Raw genomic sequence first — 19,027 nt, forward strand, 5'->3', positions numbered from 1 at the left:
ATAAATTATCGATATGTACATAAGTGTCGTGGAGCTGGGGGCGGGGGGGGGGGTGAACAATGGGAGCAAGCCTCAGTGTCCCTCCCAAGTGTTATATTGTACAATCCCAAGTGCTTACCCTTGGAGACAGTAATTGCTTGTCAGATATGAGGAGGGAGGGCCTTCCAGGCCAGAGGTAGGACTAAGGACTAAGTTACCTCAGGTCCCACATGAAGCTCACAGTCTAAGTAGAATAATAGGAATTGTGGTAATCGTTAAGCACTGATTACTAAACACTGGGGTAGATACAAGATAATCTGGTTGGATGCAATCCCTGTCCCACATAGGGCTTCTAGTCTCAATCCCCATTTTACAGATGAGGTAACTGAGGCCCAGGGGAAGTTAAGTGACTTGCCCAAGGTCACACAATAGACATGTGGCAGAGCTGGGATTGAAACCCATGTCCTCTGGCTCCCAGAGCCACTGGAAGAAAAGGAGTATGGGAAGAAAGATTTTGGGGAGGGGAAGACAGACAGAAAGAGCTGTAGAGCCATGGGTCCAGTTCTCATGTTTTCCAGGGAGGTAAAATTAAAGCTTGAAGGTCTCGGCTACTTGTGGTCCAGTCTTGCCAGACAGAGAATGTGATGCGGGAGTTTCTGAGGCCTCAACCGCCAAGTCTGTCTTGCTCAGGATGACTGACCCTGTTCTTGGTAGCTAACCTTCCCCAACGCACCAGAGATTTGGGCCAGTTTCTGACCTTCTTAGGCCCTACCCTCTCTCTTCCAGGCCATCACAGCAGGCTGCAGCTATTCAGCTGCAGGAACCCCCGGATTTTGGGGGTGGGGGCGGCAGTACTGTTGGCTGCCCCAAGGTTGAGGGAGCTGGCATCCATCCTGCTTGCCCTGCGTGACCCTGAGCAGGAGCCCAGGTGACTCAGCCCAGGTCAGTATCCCTGCCCTCCTGCCCCCTCTCACCCAGCTCCCCTCAGCCACCAGGAGCAATGACACAGAGAGGGCCTCACTGAGAGGGCTTTCTTTCCTGTGATTGAAAAATGGGGCAGGGACAAGGCCTAACACCCACACAGCTGAGAAGGGAAGGTGTGAGAGATCACAGGTATCCAGGAGGGTCCCGGGATGGAGCCACCTGCCTGCTTGGTTTTAAATTGAACCTCCTGGGACTGGTGGTGGGAGGCTTGTTTTTTTTAATAGGTATTTGTTAAGTGCTTACTAGGTGCACGGCACTACGAAGCACTGGGGTAAATGCAAACTAATCGGACAGGACACAGTCCATGTCCCACATGGGGCTCACAGTCTTAATCCCCGTTTTACAGAGAAGCTGTGACTTGCCCAAGGTCACACAGCAGACAAGGAGTGGAGTCGGGATGAGAACCCAGATCCTTCTGACTCCCATGCCCGTGCTTTACGCTCTAGACCACACTGCACACCTTTCCTCTGGGGTTCAGCTGGGGGGGAAATGGATGAACGTGATGACATGGCTTTCTCAAAGCTCCAACCTGCCCTCCCTCTCACCCTGCTAGCTTTCTAGCCTGGTGCCCGGTTCTGGGAGGGGCGACGGGCCGAGCTTGGGTGTCTCCTACCAACGGGAGGGGAATTCTTGGCCCAGGTTAAGCTTTCATGCGTCAGAGCCGAGCCCACATCCTCCTACCCTCTTCACCAACAACCTGGAAGCAAACACATGGGTCCAGATGCAAAGCAGTGACTCCTGGCTTTAATAAGCACAGCAAATAGCAACCGCCTCCCCTCCCCATTTTGCAGAGCGGGTGGGACGCAACCTATACTTTTAATGAAGCAGTAACAATTTAAGTCCCTCCCCCAGGCTGCTAGCCTCTCCACTCCTCCCCTGCCGATACCCCGAGGTCTTCACTGGCCCAGCTGTACAGGTAAGGTGGGACTTAAGTGAAGGCAGGAGAGGCTAGCCCATATGGGCCGTAAGATGGTGGCATACGTACTCCTTGGCTAAGTCTAAGTCTTCTGGTTGGCACCCCGTCTCACCAGCCCCGGGTCACTAGCACTAACAGCACCTGTGGGAGACAGAGGGTGGAGAAGGGGAACAGGGTTATCAGGAGAGAAGAGTGCCCACTGGATACAACTGTCGCTCAGTTCTTCGCTCTTCCCTCCTTCTCCAGCAGCCTTGGGCCCAAGCCCTGCACAGTCAGGCCAAAGCTGCTCAATGGCCGGTGGGCAGAAGGCAGAGCCAAACACTCTGAGTGATGCCCCCTCCCTTCCCACCCACCCTACCCCGCTCTGCACGGCGGGAGGGGCAGTTTGGGGCCAGTCCCTCCTCTCTTTGGTCTTGAAGCGGGGACCCAGTGGCCGGGCAGACGGGTACTATCACTCCACCGTGAGGTGCCGGAACGGCCAAGGTGGTCAGGGAGGACCGAGGGGCACGGGGAATGTTGTTGGGAGGACAGGAAGTGGGTGCGGGAAATGGGAAGGGGCACTAAGGAAGGAGGAGGTGCTAGGGAGAGATTTTCCCAGTATTGGCTCATCCCACTCTTGCCCCTGTTCTTTGGCCAGGTCAACCCTCCTGAGAGTTTCAGTAGCTCCAGCACATGGAGAAGCTGAGCGGAGAAGCATCCAGGAGTAGGGGAGAGAACACGAGCCTGGGATTCAGAAGCTCATTGGTTCTCAGCCCGACTCCGCCACTTGTCTGCTGTGTGACCTTGGGCGAGCCACTTAACTTCTCTGGGCCTGTTACCTCATCAGTAAAATGGGGCTTAATAATAATTAATAATCTGAATTGTTTCAGTGCCCCATGAGGGATGCCCAGGCCACTTCCCATTAAGGTAACTAACTTTCAGTTTGTGGAGGTGGGGCGGGGGGCTCAGCCCGGCCCTGCCCTGCCATACTGCAGCCCCTCGCCAACCAAAATGGAGACCTGTCCAAACCTGGCCTGGGTGCAGCTTGGGTGGCTTTGTGCCTGTCAGACCTGGCCCAGGACTCAGGAGCCACAGATCACGTGCGGGTTACTGCGATTGGTGTTGCGACTACGCACGTGTTGTTTTCCCACAAGTAGCTCAGAGGTGGACCGGAGCCCCCAGCCTCGTGGGCAACTGCTCATGGGTGCGGGGACAGTGGTGCCAGCCCAGTGAGGTAGGTGAGAACTGTGCCCGTCTTGTGCTTATTGCTGTTGTTACACAGAGGCAGCCTGGCCTTGGGGTCATTTCGGGACCACTGAGGCATGGGAGAGGACAGACTTCTGGGTGGAGCCAGAAATGTACACAGGTGCTCTCCGTTCCCTGTAGCTTTGCTCCTCCCTCCCCCAGCGCCACTCCCAACTCTGACCTTTTGACTTTAGGGGAGCAGCTCTTCAAAGGACTGATGCAGTAGGGGTCCCGGACCCTGCAGCACAGGGCACATGTCTTGTAAGGTGGGCAGCGCTGCAACTTCAGCTGGCTCAGACCCGTATCCGAGGCCACGAATAGATTTTCCTGCAGGTCAGAAGGATCAGAGGGGCCATCGAGGGCACAGTCGCTCCCCGCGCCAACAGCGCAACCTCGCCGCAGCCTTTTTCCCACCCTTCCACCTCCCCCAGCATGGTTTGGGGCAGAAGGACTCTGGCCGTACCTGGTTAGACGAGATCATCATGGTCTTCACCGGCGCTGGGGTCTGTGGGCAGGAAGAGAGAAGAGGGAGACATGGGGCAGAATGGGAGGTTCTGAGGCAGGAGGGGTAAAACAAAAAGGGCAGGGACCAAGAAGTGGATCCTCAGAGGGGAGACAGATGGGAAGGGATGTCCAAGAGTCAGGATCAGAAGGTGTCTGAGCGGGCGAGGATGGTTGGGCTCACCCGGAACACCGCCACCTCCTCCAGGTTCACGGCCTCAGTGGTCCCGTTGCTCTCGAGCACCGCCACCTTCTGCACGGTACCGTGGGCTGAGGGACACGGATGCCCACTGAGCCCAGGAGCTCAGGTGGGGCCCTCTGGGTCCCCACCGGCACCAGAGAGGCAGAGACGTGCTGGGCTCTGGCTCCCCTCGGCTGGGCGCGGCGGGCAGGGTGCAGCCCTACTCCCTGTGCCCAGAACGCGGTCTCCATACCTGTGCCCAGGTGGAACACTTTATAGCTTCCATCCGCAGCTTTCACAACGTCCATGACCCCAGTCGTGAAGGTGGAGTTGGGACCCGTACGCACAAACAGGGGCCGGCGTTGCAGGGGGTACACGGGGTTGAACATGAGTGGATGGGTGCGGATGAATTCGATCATCTTACTGGGAAAGGCCTTGGAGGAGTGGAAGTTTGGGGCGGAAACACCCCCTGGGCACTATAGACAAAGGGATGAACATGTTTTGTTCCCAAAGCGACGCCACCAGTTCCCTCCTCGTTACCCACATTAGACTCCCCCTTCCATCTGGGCCAATCAGGCCCCCTTTAGCCCAAGTCTGGTCGATTCCAAGAAGACCCCTGTAGTCATGGTGACTGGATCCAGTTGGGGTCAAAGGAGAGCCGGGCCTCACTCTCAGGGACACCCCCCCATCCAGGGGTGATGCTTTCCCAGAGGCCTGGCTCGCTGAGGGATACTGGGACTGATACTGGGACTTCTCTGGGCTAATAAAGTAACACAAACCAGTGCACCCACCTGAGGCCTGTCCTACCCAAGCACTCACCGAGCCAGGTCGAGGAGTGGGCACGTCACCTGTGTAAGGCTCCCCCGTGTTGGTGGAGCTAATCTTGTCGGTGAAAGACCCATTAAAGGCCGCACGAATGTCAGCCATGGAATAAACACAGATGGCTGAGCCCTGAAGTTGATCACTGGAGAGGGAAGGGAGAAGCAAGATGATGAAAGAGATCCAGAGTGCTCTCCTAACCCTAAGGGTCTCCAAAACCTCATTGGGAACCAACCCAGAGCCCAGGTGACACACTTTGGTGACTCAGTGAGTAGGGACAGGAGGACAGGCTAGGGATAACTGAGCGGGAGTCTGTGGGGGAAGGGAAGGTCCTTCTGAGGGGAACAGCCTCAGGCGGTACCTAGGGGTGGTGAAGATGCCATAGATTAGAGGGTCTCTCTTGTCATCGACAGGATGGATGAAGACATCCTCTGGAGGAAATAGACACGTTGTGAGGTCTCATTTCCCATGACAAACTGCAAAAGCATTTGCAGGTGGGTCTTGGGTCTCCCCCAAGACCCACCCTCCCCCCACATTAGCCCCCAGCCCGTGCTCACGGAGTTTGTTGAAAAAGGTCTTCCTGCCATCTTTCTCGGTCACAAAACACACTAGCCGGGCTTTCAGGAACGTCGTCCACTGGTTTGTCAGCAGGTACTGCCCTCCGACATCATTCTGAAGAGCAAGGGAATGTGGCCCCAGCACCATACCCTGTCTTTTCTTCCCTCACAAACCCAGAGTGTTGTTCACCCTCTAAGATTGGGAAGGAACTACAAGAGGCTAAGGCCAAGAAAAGCAGAAACTGACCTGGAAAATCTACTGCTCTCCCTTTTCCATACTGGACCACTCACTTGTAGGTTCTGGACTGGACTGGATCTGGCTATTCCCAAGAACCAAGTTCTAGGGGTCTAGGTCAAAGGCTGGTGGGCAAACCTAAATCCCTCCAAGGGGCCTTGGAGTGAACCTCTTTAGGGTTTGGGGGGGGGCCACAGGTGTGGGCAGAAATTGACCCTTTCTTGTTTCACCTGGGAAACGGCGGCCAGTGGTTTTCAGCTGGCTACTTCTGACTCCTCGGGGGACAGTCATTCCAATCCCTTGGGGCCCAGCTCCTCACCAAGCAAACGCGACCGACAAGAGCGAGTACGGTCGGTTCTGGTAAGCCTTGGATTGCTTTCTCCCGGAAGAAGAAGTAGAGTTTGTCGTCATTGCGGTTGAGGCTGTCTGAGATCTTGAAGGCCTTCAGGAACTCGGGAGCTGAGCCACGGGGCAGCAGGACCCATGAGAGAGCAGGAAGGCAGCTGGAGGGGCAATCCCTCCCTCACGTGGTACCCCAAAGGTAAGAGTCGTCCAAAGGGGCCTCTCCCACATGGTTGGGTTCCAGCTTGGGCAGAGGTGGGAGGCCGAATCAAGGCGGGGTTGTGGAAAGAGATCGGGAAAGATGGAGCAGGATCGGACCAGGTACAGAGGCGGAGAAGGAACAGAGATTGAAGTAGACCCTCCCTACCGTTGAGCCAGAGGTTGTTGTACGAGTCTGAACGGAGGGTCGGAAGGTGCCCCGTGGTGCGGAAGATGGCAGGGTCACTGCCTATGAAGTTCATGTACACGCCTGTGTACAGATTCCCATCTGAGAGGAGCAAAGGACAAGATAGGGTTAGTCCACCAAGGCCGGACCCGCAGCGATTCAGAGCTAGAGCTTCTCCCCTTTTTGATTTATTTGTTTTTAATGGTTCTTGAGAAGTGCTTGCTATGAGCCAGGCACCGTAATAGGCACTGGGGTTGATACAAGATAATTAGGTTGAACACAGTCCCTGTCCCTCAGGAGGCTCACAGTCAGAGGAAGGAAGAATCCCTTGTCTACAAGTGAGGTAAATCTGGCCCAGAGAAGTTAAGTCACTTGCCCAAAGTCACCCAGCAGATGAGTGGTAAAGCCGGGATTAGTGGCCTAGGAAACAGGACATTGGCCTGTCCGCCCCCATGACCAAAACTGCTAGATTGGCAGCCCAAGCCGGGAATACAGAAGGTGTCCCTCGCCCCCGTGCCAATAAAATTAGGTATGGAGCAGGGGGGAGGGCAGAGATTGGATAAACTGAGGCTGGAAACTGGAATGGCCTAGGAGCACAGGTGATAAATACCTGTCGCCTCTGACCTTCTGGGGGCAGAACACCAAGACACGCAGCAGCAGCGGTGGCCCACGTGTCTTTCTCTGCCCAGAAGGCCAGATGCCTGCTCTGAAACCAGAACCAACATACTGAGGAAAAGGCCGCGGGACGGGTGGGTGGAAGCCAGGTGCCCCAGTGCAAACGGGAAGCATAAGTGGATTCCTCCCATGTAGAGAGAACACATGGTGAGAGCTAGCCATCCACCACGTGCATGGGTAATGTAATGAATTTCTCCCATGTGGGAAAGTAAGTGGATTCTTCCCATGTGGGAAAGCACGTGGATTCTTCCCTAGTGGGAGCACATGGGTGAGAGATAGCAGCCTCACCCAAGCACAAGTAACGTATGAGTGTGTTCCTCCCATTACGGAAGCATTAATATTACTAATTGATCACATTCCTCCCAAAAGGTAAGTTCAATCCATTGCTCCTAAACAACTGAATAATTCAATTCACCTCGCAGAATACATTTTATATAAAACTCAGCCTTTCTGTCCTCGGCCTCTCTCCCTCTCTCTGTCTCTCTCTGTCTCTCTCTCTCTCTTTCTCTCGCTTTACCAATTACTGAACAAAGCCATCCCCGGACAACTGGTGACACTCAGTTACCTCATCTCTAAAATGTGGATTGAGACTGTAAGCCCCACGTGGGACCAGAACTCAGTCAACCCGATTTGCTCGTATCCACCTTAGAGCTTAGTACAATGCCTGGCACATTATAAGTGCTTAAAAAATACCACAATTATTATTATTAGCTTTTAACTACCCCAGCACTTAGTCCAGTGCCTGGCACATAGTAAACACTTAAATACTAATACTTTTTCAAAAGAAAAAAAAAGGTATCAGACCCAAGGCTGTGCTTTTTCCACTCGGCTAGGCTGCTTCCCCTCCATCCCCTCGTCCCTCTCTCTCTCCCTCCCTCCCGGTTGCCCCTTACCAATGAATGTGGCCATACTCTCGTAGTGGGGGCTGTAGGAACAACTTCCCAGCCCTGAGGTTTGGCTGTTGCGCACCAGGTGAAACACAAAATCCTACGGAGCAGAGCCAGAATGAGCACTCCCGGGCCATCTCCCTTACAGCCCTGTAACAGGCATGGGGCCACCACCATCCTCCCAGCTTCCCCCTCCTGGGACTTCTCATCAACGTTTCCACCTCAGGAATTCTCCTCACCCGCTTCCTAACATCCCTCCTGCTGTATTCATCCCATAGGCCAAGCCCAGCCGGGACTGGATTAGACCGACATGGCGTTCAGGCAAGGAATTAACATGGGCCCACCCAAGGCCAGCAGAATCAGGGACTGGGTGGCTTAGACAGAGAGGATGGTGTACAGGATCTGGAGTGCCCCATGATGGGACCCTGGCCAACGGTCCTACCACTAACACTGGCCCTGAACTTGGACCCACTTTGAGCACGGGCTTAGTGGTCTCTGGCTGCCAGGCATTGAGCTTGGAAAGTCATCCATGAACTGAGCCGCTTCGGGCCCCAAGTGCTACTGGCTGTGGACCTGGTCCCAGGGAGGAGCCGGGAGGAAGCCACCCAAGGGAACCAGATAGATTTGAGTGGAGATACCTAAATTGGGAGTCCCAAAGCCACCTGCATTTATCTGGGGTCTTTGGTCTGCCTTGGCATCCCCATTTACCCAGAGCACAGGCTCTCGGATCGCTTGATATTCCAGCATCCCTCGGGCTTCCCAATGTGCTCTTGCCCTCCGGCCCTGCCTGCCAACAACCTTAGTCCCCCAAGGGAAGCGTCTCTTTTCCCTCAATGGTCCCGGATAGGGACTGAGGTTCCCCGGGGCGGCTCCCGGCATCGACGCCTGAGGCCCAGGCCCCACTCTTGAGCGGCCTTTTCCACATGTCGCCCCCCGGCCCCAACTCTCACCCTCCAACCCCTCAGGCCCTCCTAACCTGAGGGTCCCTGCCACGGTTGGCAATGGCGCATATGGGACTGAAGGCCCCAGTCCCACACACCAGCAGGTGAGTCCGGTTCAGCGGCTGGATGACGCGAACGAAGTTGAAGCACAGGTTCTGGTGGGAGGGAGAGGAGAGGATGGTAGACAGGAGTCAGCCCTCGAGGCCGGTACCCCAACAGTCCCCCAGATCCCATAAGTCAGCCTTCCCGCAGCTGCTGGGAGGGGCTCCAGGAGGCGAGAAATGGGGAAGGCACTGCTTCCCAACAATGATCAGAGAAGACGCCTGGGGCTCAGAGCCCCACTGACCAACCCATTCGCCCTTCTCGATCAAGACTGTGCCATCCAACGTAGGTCCGGTTTCCAGTTCGACGTCGGTTTTCCCTTAGCCAGCCCGTTGTCCGCGGGGGGAAGGACTTGTAGCCTGCCCCCAACAGCCTTCTTGGGCCAGCGCGGGACTCCTGCACCTGCTCGATGGAGAAAGTTGGGAAGAGTGCCCTCGGGGAGGCCATTAGGAAGGGGCCCTTTCATCCTACTCACTTCCTGGCCCTTAATCACCTTCATCCGGCAAGTCTTCTCCTTCTCCGGTGAGGCTGGCCACTTGATCTGCCACCAGGGAAAGAGAGGGGCTAGTCTCAGAAGACTCATCCCCAAGCCGAGACCCCGGTTGTCCCCAACTTCCCCACCTGCCCGTCCTCTCATCCCTCGTGGCTCTGCCCCTCCCATCCCCCTCAGCCCCTCCTCCTACAATAAGTGGCTCCCGGTTCATCTTCGACTGGCTGAAGGACACCAGGTAGTCACGTAAGCCCGCATAGATCCAGCCTTGGTCCATGTGCAGGAGGCGGAAGTCTCTGGTCTCAAACTTGAAGATGAATTCCTTGACCGATTTGGCCTTCAGAACCTCTGTCAAGGTAAAAGTCCACGGGGTGACCACATCAGGAAGCGGCTTTGGTTGGACTGCCCGCTCCGGACTTATTTGTGGGATGAAGAACAGATTTCAGAAAGGGGTCAGAGTACAGCCTGTCCCATGCCGATCACTAAGTGGTCTACAGTCCTTAAAATCCCCCTGTGTTTTAAGGAACAGCAGACTAAAAGGTTGGGGGGCTGGGAGAACAAGGTGGAAATTGCTGCTGGGAGAACTCAGAATATCCTCTTTTCCTAATGCGGCCGGGAAGGCGGGGCAAGAGGAGCACAGAGTTGGAGCCCTAGGTAAGGACAGTGCTCTGCACACAGTGAGTGCTCTATAAATACGATTGAATGAATGAAGTTGCCTGTCCAGAGCACTCTCTGAGGCGGCAGGATTATCAATCATTAAACCAGTCAATCAATGGCTTTTATTGACCCAGACTGCACACTTCACTTGTCAAATGCTAACCTTCTGACTGTTCATCAGTCTCCTCTATCTCGCCTCTGACCCCTCACCAACATCGTCCCTCTGGCCCGGAACGCCCTCCTTCCTAATATCCGATGGACAATGAATCTCCCCCATTTCAAAGCCTTATTGAAGGCATATCTCCTCCAAGAGGCTTTCCATGACTAAACCCACCATTCCTCTTCTCCCACTGCCTTCTCTGTCACCCTGACTTGTTCCCTTTGTTCATCTCCCCCACCTCCCAGCCCCACAGCCCTGAGAGAAGCAGTGGGGCTTAGTGGAAAGAGCACGGGCTTGGGAGTCAGAGGACCTGGGTTCTAATCCCAGTTTCTCCACTTGTCTACTGTGTGACCTTGGACGAGTCACTCAGCTTCTCTGTGCCTCAGTTACCTCATCTGTAAAATGGAGATTAAAAATGAGAGCCCCACATGGGACAACCTGATTACCCTGTATCTACCCCAGTATTTAGAACAGTACTTGGCACATAGTAAGTGCTTAACAAATACCACAATTATTATTATTCTTAGCACTTATGTACATATCTGTAATTTATTTATTTGCATTGATATCTGCCTCCCCCTCTAGATTGTAAGCTCACTGTGGGTAAGGAATGTGTTTGTTTATTTTTATATTGTACTCTCCCAAGTGCTTAGTGCAGTGCTCCACACAGAGTAAGTGCTCAATAAAGTTGAGTTAATGAATGAATGAATTAATTAATTAATTAATGAGCAGTTACTGAGTGTGGAGTGCTGGACCCAACCCTTGGGACAGTAAGATACAACAGAATTGGTAGACATGATCCCTACCCTCACGGAGCTCACAGTCTAGATGGGGAGACAGACACTAATGTAAATTACAGATTCGGGGAGAAATGGAATATAACAATATGGACATAACTGCTATGGGGATGCTGGGGGATGAGTTACCAAATGCTTAGGTGGCGCAGAAATACTGAAGAGGTAGTTGGGGGATATCAAGTGAGGAGATTAGAAATTAATCAAGAAGGACCTCGTGGAGGAGGCATGATTTTAGGAAGGTTTGGTGGATGAGAAAGGGCTGTGGTGTAGAACGTAAGCTTCCTCTAGACTCTGAGGTTCTTGTGGACAGGAAATGTGACTACCAACTCTGCGGTACTGTATTCTCCCAAGTCCTAAGTGCTGTGCTCTGCAAACCTGATTGATTGGCTTGTCATATGTGAGGAGGAGGGAGCGCTGGTTGGGGGTGAGTGTGAGGAAGAGGTGGGGAGCAGGTGAGGTGAGAATGAGGCACAGTTTAAGGTTGGCTTGAGAGGAAGGACGAGACCGGGCTGAGATGCAGGGTGAGAAGACGGAGAAAGCTTTGACATGGGCGTAGCGTATCTACCGCAATACTTAGTATAGTGTACCGAGGCACAGAGTAAGAGCATGACAAATACCACTGTTATTATGACTATGGGCAGAGTCCTCCTACCACTTACTCTCCCAAAGGGATTCTGGGGACTAGTTCAGAGAGAAAGGCCAATCCCAGGGGCAGCAGGGAGTCTGGGGTGAGGTGAGGGGTGGGGGGGTTGTGGAATTCCTCCTGTGCTCCCCAAATCAATTCTCTTTCCTAATCTTAGTGGAAAGAGCACAGGCTTAGGGGTCAGAGGTCGTGGGTTCTAATCTCACTTCGACCACTAGTCTGCTGTGTGACCTTGGGCAAGTTACTTAACTTCTCTGTGCCTCGCTCACTTCATCTGTAAAATGGGGACTGAGACTGTGAGTCCCACTTGGGACAACCTGATTAACTTGTATTTACCCCAGTGCTTAGAACAGTGCTTGGCAAATAGTAAGTGCTTAACAAATACCATAATTATTATTACTATTATTATTCCAGCCCCTAGACAGCACCTTCCTTCTTGCAGCCATCTGGTAGCGGAGCCCTGCACAGGCTCGGGACAATTTGGGGGTCGAGTGGAGCCCAAGCGTGGCAGAAAGCTAATTCAGACAGCTCCTGTCTCCTTCTGGCCTCTCAGGAGGAGCCACGCTCTAACTAAGGACCAAGAGTCATCAAAACTGAGTGCCAGAGCAGCGGGGCTGGCAGGGAGGCCCGAATGGAGGAGGCGGGAAGGTGCAGAAATGCCTGAGACCACATTACATAGAGAACCAGAGGATCATGACGACTCTGATCACCGGTACCAGATACATTCTCTAAAGAGACTCCAGGGAGGGTGGCAGAGGAACCTGCTCATCCACGGGGCAGAGGCGAGAGAGTCCCAGAACTCTGGATCCCTGCCCAAGCCCGACTTTTGTTCTTGGTGGGCCTTACCCTTGAAGGTTGAGGAAAAGCGAGGAAGTTGCAATGAGCTGGCTTCTAGGAGGGAGCCCTGAGCCAGAAGAAGCAGCAAGACAGAGGCCTGCCGTAACTTGGCTGGAGCCACTGGATACCTAGAGGTAGGGGAAGAGAAAGGAGGGGTGAGGGGTGAGCGGAGGGAAAAGGAGGAAGGGAAAGAGAGAGAGAGACAACTTATGAATGAATGAAAATATGCCCATGCGAGCAATATTATCTAAGGGGAGGTGGGAAAATGTTACAGTACGGCAAAGCTCACATCTAGTACTATATCTCACGCAATGGTCACCTACTTGAACTTACCTGGATAGCTCTCACTTTCTGTCTGTCTGTCTGTCTGTCTCTCTCCCTCTCTCCCTCTCCTTTCTTATTCCCAGGCTGATGAGCTGTTGCCCTAAGAGACCAGGCCAGGGTCAAGGCTGGGGATGGGTGGCCTAAGTGGCTGGGCACCGTTTTAAAGTACCAGCTGTTTCCCTCCTATGCTGGGGACATCTCTGATGAAGGTGTGCTTGGGCACCCCTGAGGTGCAGATGCAAACCCCGGGCCAGGCTGTTGTCCCACCCCTCTGCCCCTGTCCAACTCTCATCCTCTGCTCCCTCAGCTCTTAGCTCTTTCCAGCCTCCCTCAGCCACCTCCAGCCTCTTTCTGCACACCGGGATCCTGAGACTCTGCTAAGCGGATGGGACACTGATCCCCAACCACGCTCCATTCCCCCAGATTCTGAGAGACGCACCGAGGGGATGGGATATCGATCCCCGGCTTCAGTCCACATCCCCGGATTCTGAGAATTGCACCAAGGGGATGGGACGCCACTCCCCAACCTCACCAGGCATCCCAGGAGCAGTGATTCAGCAGAAGCTCAGCTCTCAGCCCTGGGACTGCACCAAGGAACATCCATGGGTGCGGGGTGCTGATTTCCCCCCAGCCAAGCCAACTGCAGTGGGCTCTGACCTGCACCCAGCCACCTATCCGGGAGGAAACTAGCCATAGCCGGTCCTTCATCACCTCCATCCTCACCCTGCCTGAATATAGAGCTGGTAATTCAGTCCAGGAGCAGCCTGCCTCAAGTACAGGGAACTGACTGCTTACAAATCAACACAGATGCCTAATTACAAATCAACATTTGCCCATTCCCTCTGAAAGATCCCCCTGACTGAGAGCTGCCATATGTGGAATATGGCACCTGAGGAACTGCAATTCATCCCCAGAAATTCCAGATTCAGCTGCTGCTGCTCCGAACTGTCTCTTCAACTGTTCTGACCTCCCCCCCCGGTCTCCTCAATCCCCTCCCTCCTGTCAGCCCATCCCTGCCATCAGTTACCATCCCCACCCCTCACCTAACCCCTCTCCTCATTCTTCCTCCACCATTCCACAGCCCCTGCCTAGGGTGGACTGCCGAACCCCTGCTCCATGTTGGGAAAGCTTCCCTTCATCCTTAACCTGTTTCTCACCCAGTCACTGCACTTCCTAGCCATCAGTGAAATCTGGCTCTCCTCACATGACACTGTCTCCCCACTTCTCTCTCCCAAGGGTGCCCCACCTTCTTCCACTCCCCAAGACTCACTGTCCCCCAGTGCTGCTTTCACACCACCCTATCTCCCTCATCCCTCTTTCCTTCCTTTCCCATGTCATCGGCCTTTACCACCCCCTCCAATTTCTAACACCCCCAGGCCCTTCCTCCAACTTTCTAAACCACTTTGATCTTTTTCTCACATTTCTATTCTCTTTTTCCATCCCAAAGCTGATCCTTGGGGACTTCACCATCCAAAAGGATGTTCCCAGTGGCCTTCCTCTCATTCCACAATCCCACCAATTTCCTGCTCCACCTCACCTCACCCACTCACCAACTCGGACACATACTCGTTCTCCTCGGCTCTAGACTCTTTACAATTTCTACCCACGCCAATTTTGAAAATCTACTCTTCAACCATCACCTCCTCACCTGTCTTCTCTTCCACACACCCCCTCCCTGTAAATCTGACCTGTTCTCCCACAGAGACCTCCAATCTCTTGATCCCCTCCAATAGTCTCAAGTCAACATGCACCGTTTGATCTCCTTAGCTAACCTACCTTCTCGACACATAAATCCACACTCTCTCAATTCCACCCTCTCCACTGAACTGAACTCACTCACAACTTTGTCTTTCCACTGATCGCATACCACAAACCACAGCCCTGGATCACCCCCATAGCATGGTTCTTCTGCTTTTGTGCTCGAGTTAAAGAGGGCTGCTGGTGGAAATTCAGACCCACCAGGCAGATCTCGTCCTTCTCAACTTACCCTCACCTACTTTAACTCTGCCTTCTCTTTCCTCTGGCAACAATACCCTCTCCATCCTTATTGACGCCCAAGTCCGTTGCCTGTATCAGCTGTTTTAAAAACTTAACCCTCTTCTGAAAACCTCTGTCCCCACTGCCTCTCCATTTCTGTCCGTGCCACCTGTTTCATCAGGAAAATTGAAACCATCTGGCATGGTCTCCCCCAGATCTCCCCTGCATCCTCCAGTCTTTCCCTCTTCCCGACCTCTCTTCGACCCTTCCATCCTTCCCAGCAGTATCTCAATGTCTCCCACCATCCTCTCAAAGTCCTCCACCTGTGCCACTGACCCCATCCCTTATCCCCTTATTAAAACACTTGCCCCCTCACTTCTTCCCTCCCTGAACACCATTTTCAACCTCTCACTTTCCTTCCCCGCTGCTATCAAACATACCCATGTATCTCCTACCCTAAAAAAACACAGTACCTTCTGGTTATCACCCCATTTCCCTCCTACCATTTCTTTCCAAATTCCTTGAGCAAATTGTTTGCACTCGCCGTCACCCCTTCCTTCTCCTTCCGTACCTGAATTTCTCTCCTTCCTTCATCCTTCCCAATCTGGATAACCACTGATCCAGGAGGAAGTTTAAGACAAGGCAGTACAGAGCTACTGATGGAGTCAACTCGTGGCCAAGGTGAGAATCTGGCCCACTGGGCACATTTTAAAGCCAAAGATGGAGCTGTGCCATCCCCTCCTGGGGGTTCCAGGCCATGGGTGGGGTGGGGGCAAGTATGGGGGGGAGGGCGTGCTGGCCCCCCTGAGACTCAGTCTCCACCCTTAAACCAAGCTGATTTCTTCCCATGCCCTCACACCACCCTTAAGTGGCATCTGCCCCTAGGGCTGCCCCGGACCACTGAGCACCTGCTTAGAGAGCAAAGAGCAAGGGCTTCCCACCCTGGGGACGTTGAGGCTTTGAAGTCAGCCCTAATGACCCAGCTCCAGCTCCCTCAGTGGAGGCTGAAGTACAGCCAGTGACCCTCGATCTTGGTTTGGCATCCCAAGCCCGGTCCTTTGGTCAGGAGCCGCTCCTTGCTCTCGATGATCCGGATGGGCAAAACCGCCTGGTACAAACTGTTCACCCCCTGGGCCTCGGCAAATGATCGCTGGCTTGCAGTGGAGCACCGGAGCCTTTAACCCTTGGATTTCTTGGGGACCCTGAGCTTTTGGGGGTTTCACGTTAGGGTGAGAGAAAGAAGGAAAGGGGAGCCTGAGAGAGCCATTCATCAATCAGTAGAAGCTGAGGCCCAAAGAAAGGAAAATTCAACCCCTCTAATCTGCCTACTTCCTTTTCAGCGTGGAAAGAGCCCGGGCTTTGGAGTCAGAGGTCATGGGTTCAAATCCCGGCTCTGCCAATTGTCAGCTGTGTGACTTGGGGCAAGTCACTTAACTTCTCTGGGCCTCAGTTACCTCATCTGTAAAATGGGGCTTAAGACTGTGAACCCCCGTGGGACAACCTGATCGCCTTGTAACCTCCCCAGCGCTTAGAACAGTGCTTTGCCCATAGTAAGTGCTTAATAAATGCCATTATTATTATTATATTATTTTCCCCACTGTTTACTGTGACCAGGGTACAAATGCCAACCTCACAGATGACAGAGGGGGAGGACAGGCTGCTTGAGCTCTGCCCTGCCCTGCGGCACCACCTGTTAAGTCAAAGAAAGTCCACTCCCCCACCATCCCTAGTTTGCCCCAGTGTGGGACTCTGAGCACTCTCCCTTCTCTGGGCTTCTGCTCCTCAGTCTCAGGGGTCTGTCTTGTCTTATGCTGTCGAGTCATCTCCGACCCATAGCGATGCCATGGACACATCTCTCCCAGAACGCCCCACTTCCACCTGCAATTTTTCTGGTAGCATTACCGTAAAGTTTTTGGGTAAAAATACTGAAATGGTTTACCACTGCCTCTTTCCACGTAGTAAACATGAGTCTCCACCCTCGACTCTCTCCCAGGCCACTGCTGCCCGGCACAGGTGAGTTTTGACTTGTAGCAGATTACCTTCCATTTGCTAGCCACTGCCCAAGCTAGGAATGGAATGGATTTGCCTCTGCTTGACTCTCCCTTCCCTAGATGACACTGGTAGAGTACTGGAGACTCCAGGTGCATCCCTGAGAGGGGAAGCACTGTAGTAGATGGAAGATAATCAGGTCAGATACAGTCCCTGTTCCCCTGAGAGGGGAAGCACTGTAGTAGATAGAAGATAATCAGGTCAGATACAGTCTCTGTTCCATACAGGGACTCACTGTCTAAGGAGAGAGTAGGATTTAATTCCTATTTTATAGGTGAGGAAACTGGGGCCCAGAGAAGACTCGCCCCAGGTCACACAGTAGACAAGTGGCAGAACCAGATCCTCTTGCTCCCACGTCCTTGCTCTTTCCACTAGGCCAAGCTGCCTCTCAAAAGAGCTGATGAGGTGCTTTAAAAATGATGGTCAGCAGTTTCTGCTCGCTATGGACAGGAATTGGCAACCATTTGAGGTATTTGAGAAGTGAGGAGAAGTGTGCCCAAAAATGTTTTAGGAAAATGATCCAGGCTGCAGAATGGCGAGGGGTGACCCTTGAAATAGGGAGATCAGAGAGGAGGCTGATGCGGTCGTCGAAGTGGGATACACCAGTGTCTGGCCTAGCGTGGTGGCTGTTTGAATGAAGAGGAAAGGGTAGATCCTGGAAATGTTGGGGAGGAAACACTGACAGGATTTGGGGACAGACTCAATGGGGATTTTTAAAGGAAGTGATAAGGATAATGTTCAAGTCATGGACTTGAGAGACAGGAGAGGATGGTGATGTTGTTGATGTTGTTTGGTTGGAAAGGTTAGGTGGAGGAAAGGATCTGGGAGGGAAGATGAAAATTTCATTTTGGGACATATTAAGCTTGATGTGCGGGAGAGACAAAAATTTTAAAAATATCCTGGAAAGCAAGAGAAAATGTGAGATTTCAGAGAAGGAGAGAGGTCAGGGCTAAAGAGGTAGATATGGAAAGTCAGACGCAAAGAGATGGTAGATGAAGCAATGAGAACAGGTGAGTGTCCCAAAGGAGTGAGTGTAAGTTGAGAAAAGAAGGGGACCAGAACTTGGGGGACATCCACAGTGGAAACGAAGAGCTGCTGAAAAAGACTGGAAAGGAGATGCCAAAGAGGAAAGAGAAATTTAGGAGAGAATTGTGAGGAAAAATCAATCAATCATATTTATTAAGCACTTACTGTGTGTAGAGCACTGTACTAAGTGCTTGAGAGAGTACAATACAGCACAGAAGGTAGATGTGCTCCCTGCCCTCAACAAGGTAGTATCTCTATTTGAAGAAATAGAGATACTTCCTCCATTTGTCTTTCCCCATCATCTGGCACTTTTTTTTCCCTCTGGGCTTGCTGGCCAGTGGTTCTGAGCAGTGGGAGAAAATAGGTGGGGTAACAGTGGGCCAACCCACAGCTCTACATTTCAGCCCTGCTCCTTTTCCGTGATTACACTCTCCTAATTTCCACAGGACTCCATCTGAATCTCCGTGGCTTCTCCCGAATTTCCCGGGTAGCACAGTGCTTGGCTCACAGTGAGCATGCAATAAATACCACTGATAATGATTTTGTAAATGAGGGAACTGAGTCACAGAGAAGTGAAGTGACAAGAATAATGATGGTATTTGCTAAGTGCTTAATACAAGCACTGTTGTAAGCACTTGTGTAGATACTAAGTATTCAGGTTGTCCCACATGAGGCTTCACAGTCTTAATCCCCATTTTATAGATGAGGTAACTGAGGCACAGAGAAGTTAAGTGGCTTGCCCAAGGTCACACAGCTGCCAAGTGGCAGAGTCCGGATTAGAACCCACATCCTCTGACTCTCAAGACTGAGCTCTTGCCACTAAGCCATGGGGAGGCAGGATTAGAACCCAAGTCCTTCTGAATGCCAGGCCTCTGCCAAACACGCTAGGCCACGCTGTTTCTCAGTTCAGGGGAAGGTTTGAAAAACGAAAAAGCCACAGAGTAGTCAATGGCACTGAAATCCCACATTTCCCTGCTGATCAGTGTTACTATCATTATTATTATTATACTGGTTAACTGTTTACTTTGTGTCAAGCCCTGTTCTAAGCACTGGGGTAGCTAAGTTGGCACAGTCCCTGTCCCACTTGGAATTCCCAGTCTAAAGGGGAGGGAAAGCAGGCATTTCATCCCCACTTTCCAGAGGAGGACACTGAGGCTTGCTCCTGTTGTTCATCCCCCTTCCCAGCCCCACAGCACTTATGTACACATCTGTCATTTATTTATTTACATTGTCTGTCTCCTGCCATCTAGACTGTAACTCATTTTGAGCAGGGAACATGAATGTGTCTGTTTATTGCGGTATTATACTCTCCCAAGTGCTTAATACAGTGCTCCGCATA

The 19,027-nt window shown here is 52.7% G+C and overlaps 1 protein-coding gene across 1 annotated transcript; it reads right to left on the minus strand.

The window, feature by feature from the left end:
• Positions 1-1,685: 1,685 nt before the first annotated feature.
• LOC119929841 (semaphorin-3F-like) lies at positions 1,686-15,212 on the minus strand. Its single transcript, XM_038748159.1, has 16 exons — positions 15,185-15,212; positions 12,322-12,440; positions 9,412-9,566; positions 9,204-9,269; positions 8,662-8,781; positions 7,692-7,785; positions 6,106-6,225; positions 5,716-5,855; positions 5,162-5,276; positions 4,966-5,035; positions 4,605-4,749; positions 4,039-4,261; positions 3,789-3,874; positions 3,567-3,608; positions 3,285-3,430; positions 1,686-2,020 (listed from the first exon to the last, which is right to left on the minus strand). Exons 1-16 carry the CDS (start codon positions 15,205-15,207, stop codon positions 2,011-2,013), a joined length of 1,674 nt encoding a protein of 557 aa, XP_038604087.1. The 5' UTR covers positions 15,208-15,212; the 3' UTR covers positions 1,686-2,010.
• Between the last annotated feature and the right edge of the window lie 3,815 nt (positions 15,213-19,027).

Source organism: Tachyglossus aculeatus, chromosome 6 (assembly GCF_015852505.1).
Source record: "Tachyglossus aculeatus isolate mTacAcu1 chromosome 6, mTacAcu1.pri, whole genome shotgun sequence".
Classification (NCBI taxonomy): domain Eukaryota; kingdom Metazoa; phylum Chordata; class Mammalia; order Monotremata; family Tachyglossidae; genus Tachyglossus; species Tachyglossus aculeatus.

Coding starts and splice junctions, on each gene's coding strand:
- LOC119929841 (XM_038748159.1), bottom strand. CDS start 15,207: ATGAAGGAAGGAGAGAAATTCAG. Junction 7,786..8,661: donor ACCGTGGCAGGGACCCTCAG/GTTAGGAGGGCC, acceptor TCTGCTCCGTAG/GATTTTGTGTTTCACCTGGT. Junction 5,036..5,161: donor GACCTTTTTCAACAAACTCC/GTGAGCACGGGC, acceptor TATTTCCTCCAG/AGGATGTCTTCATCCATCCT.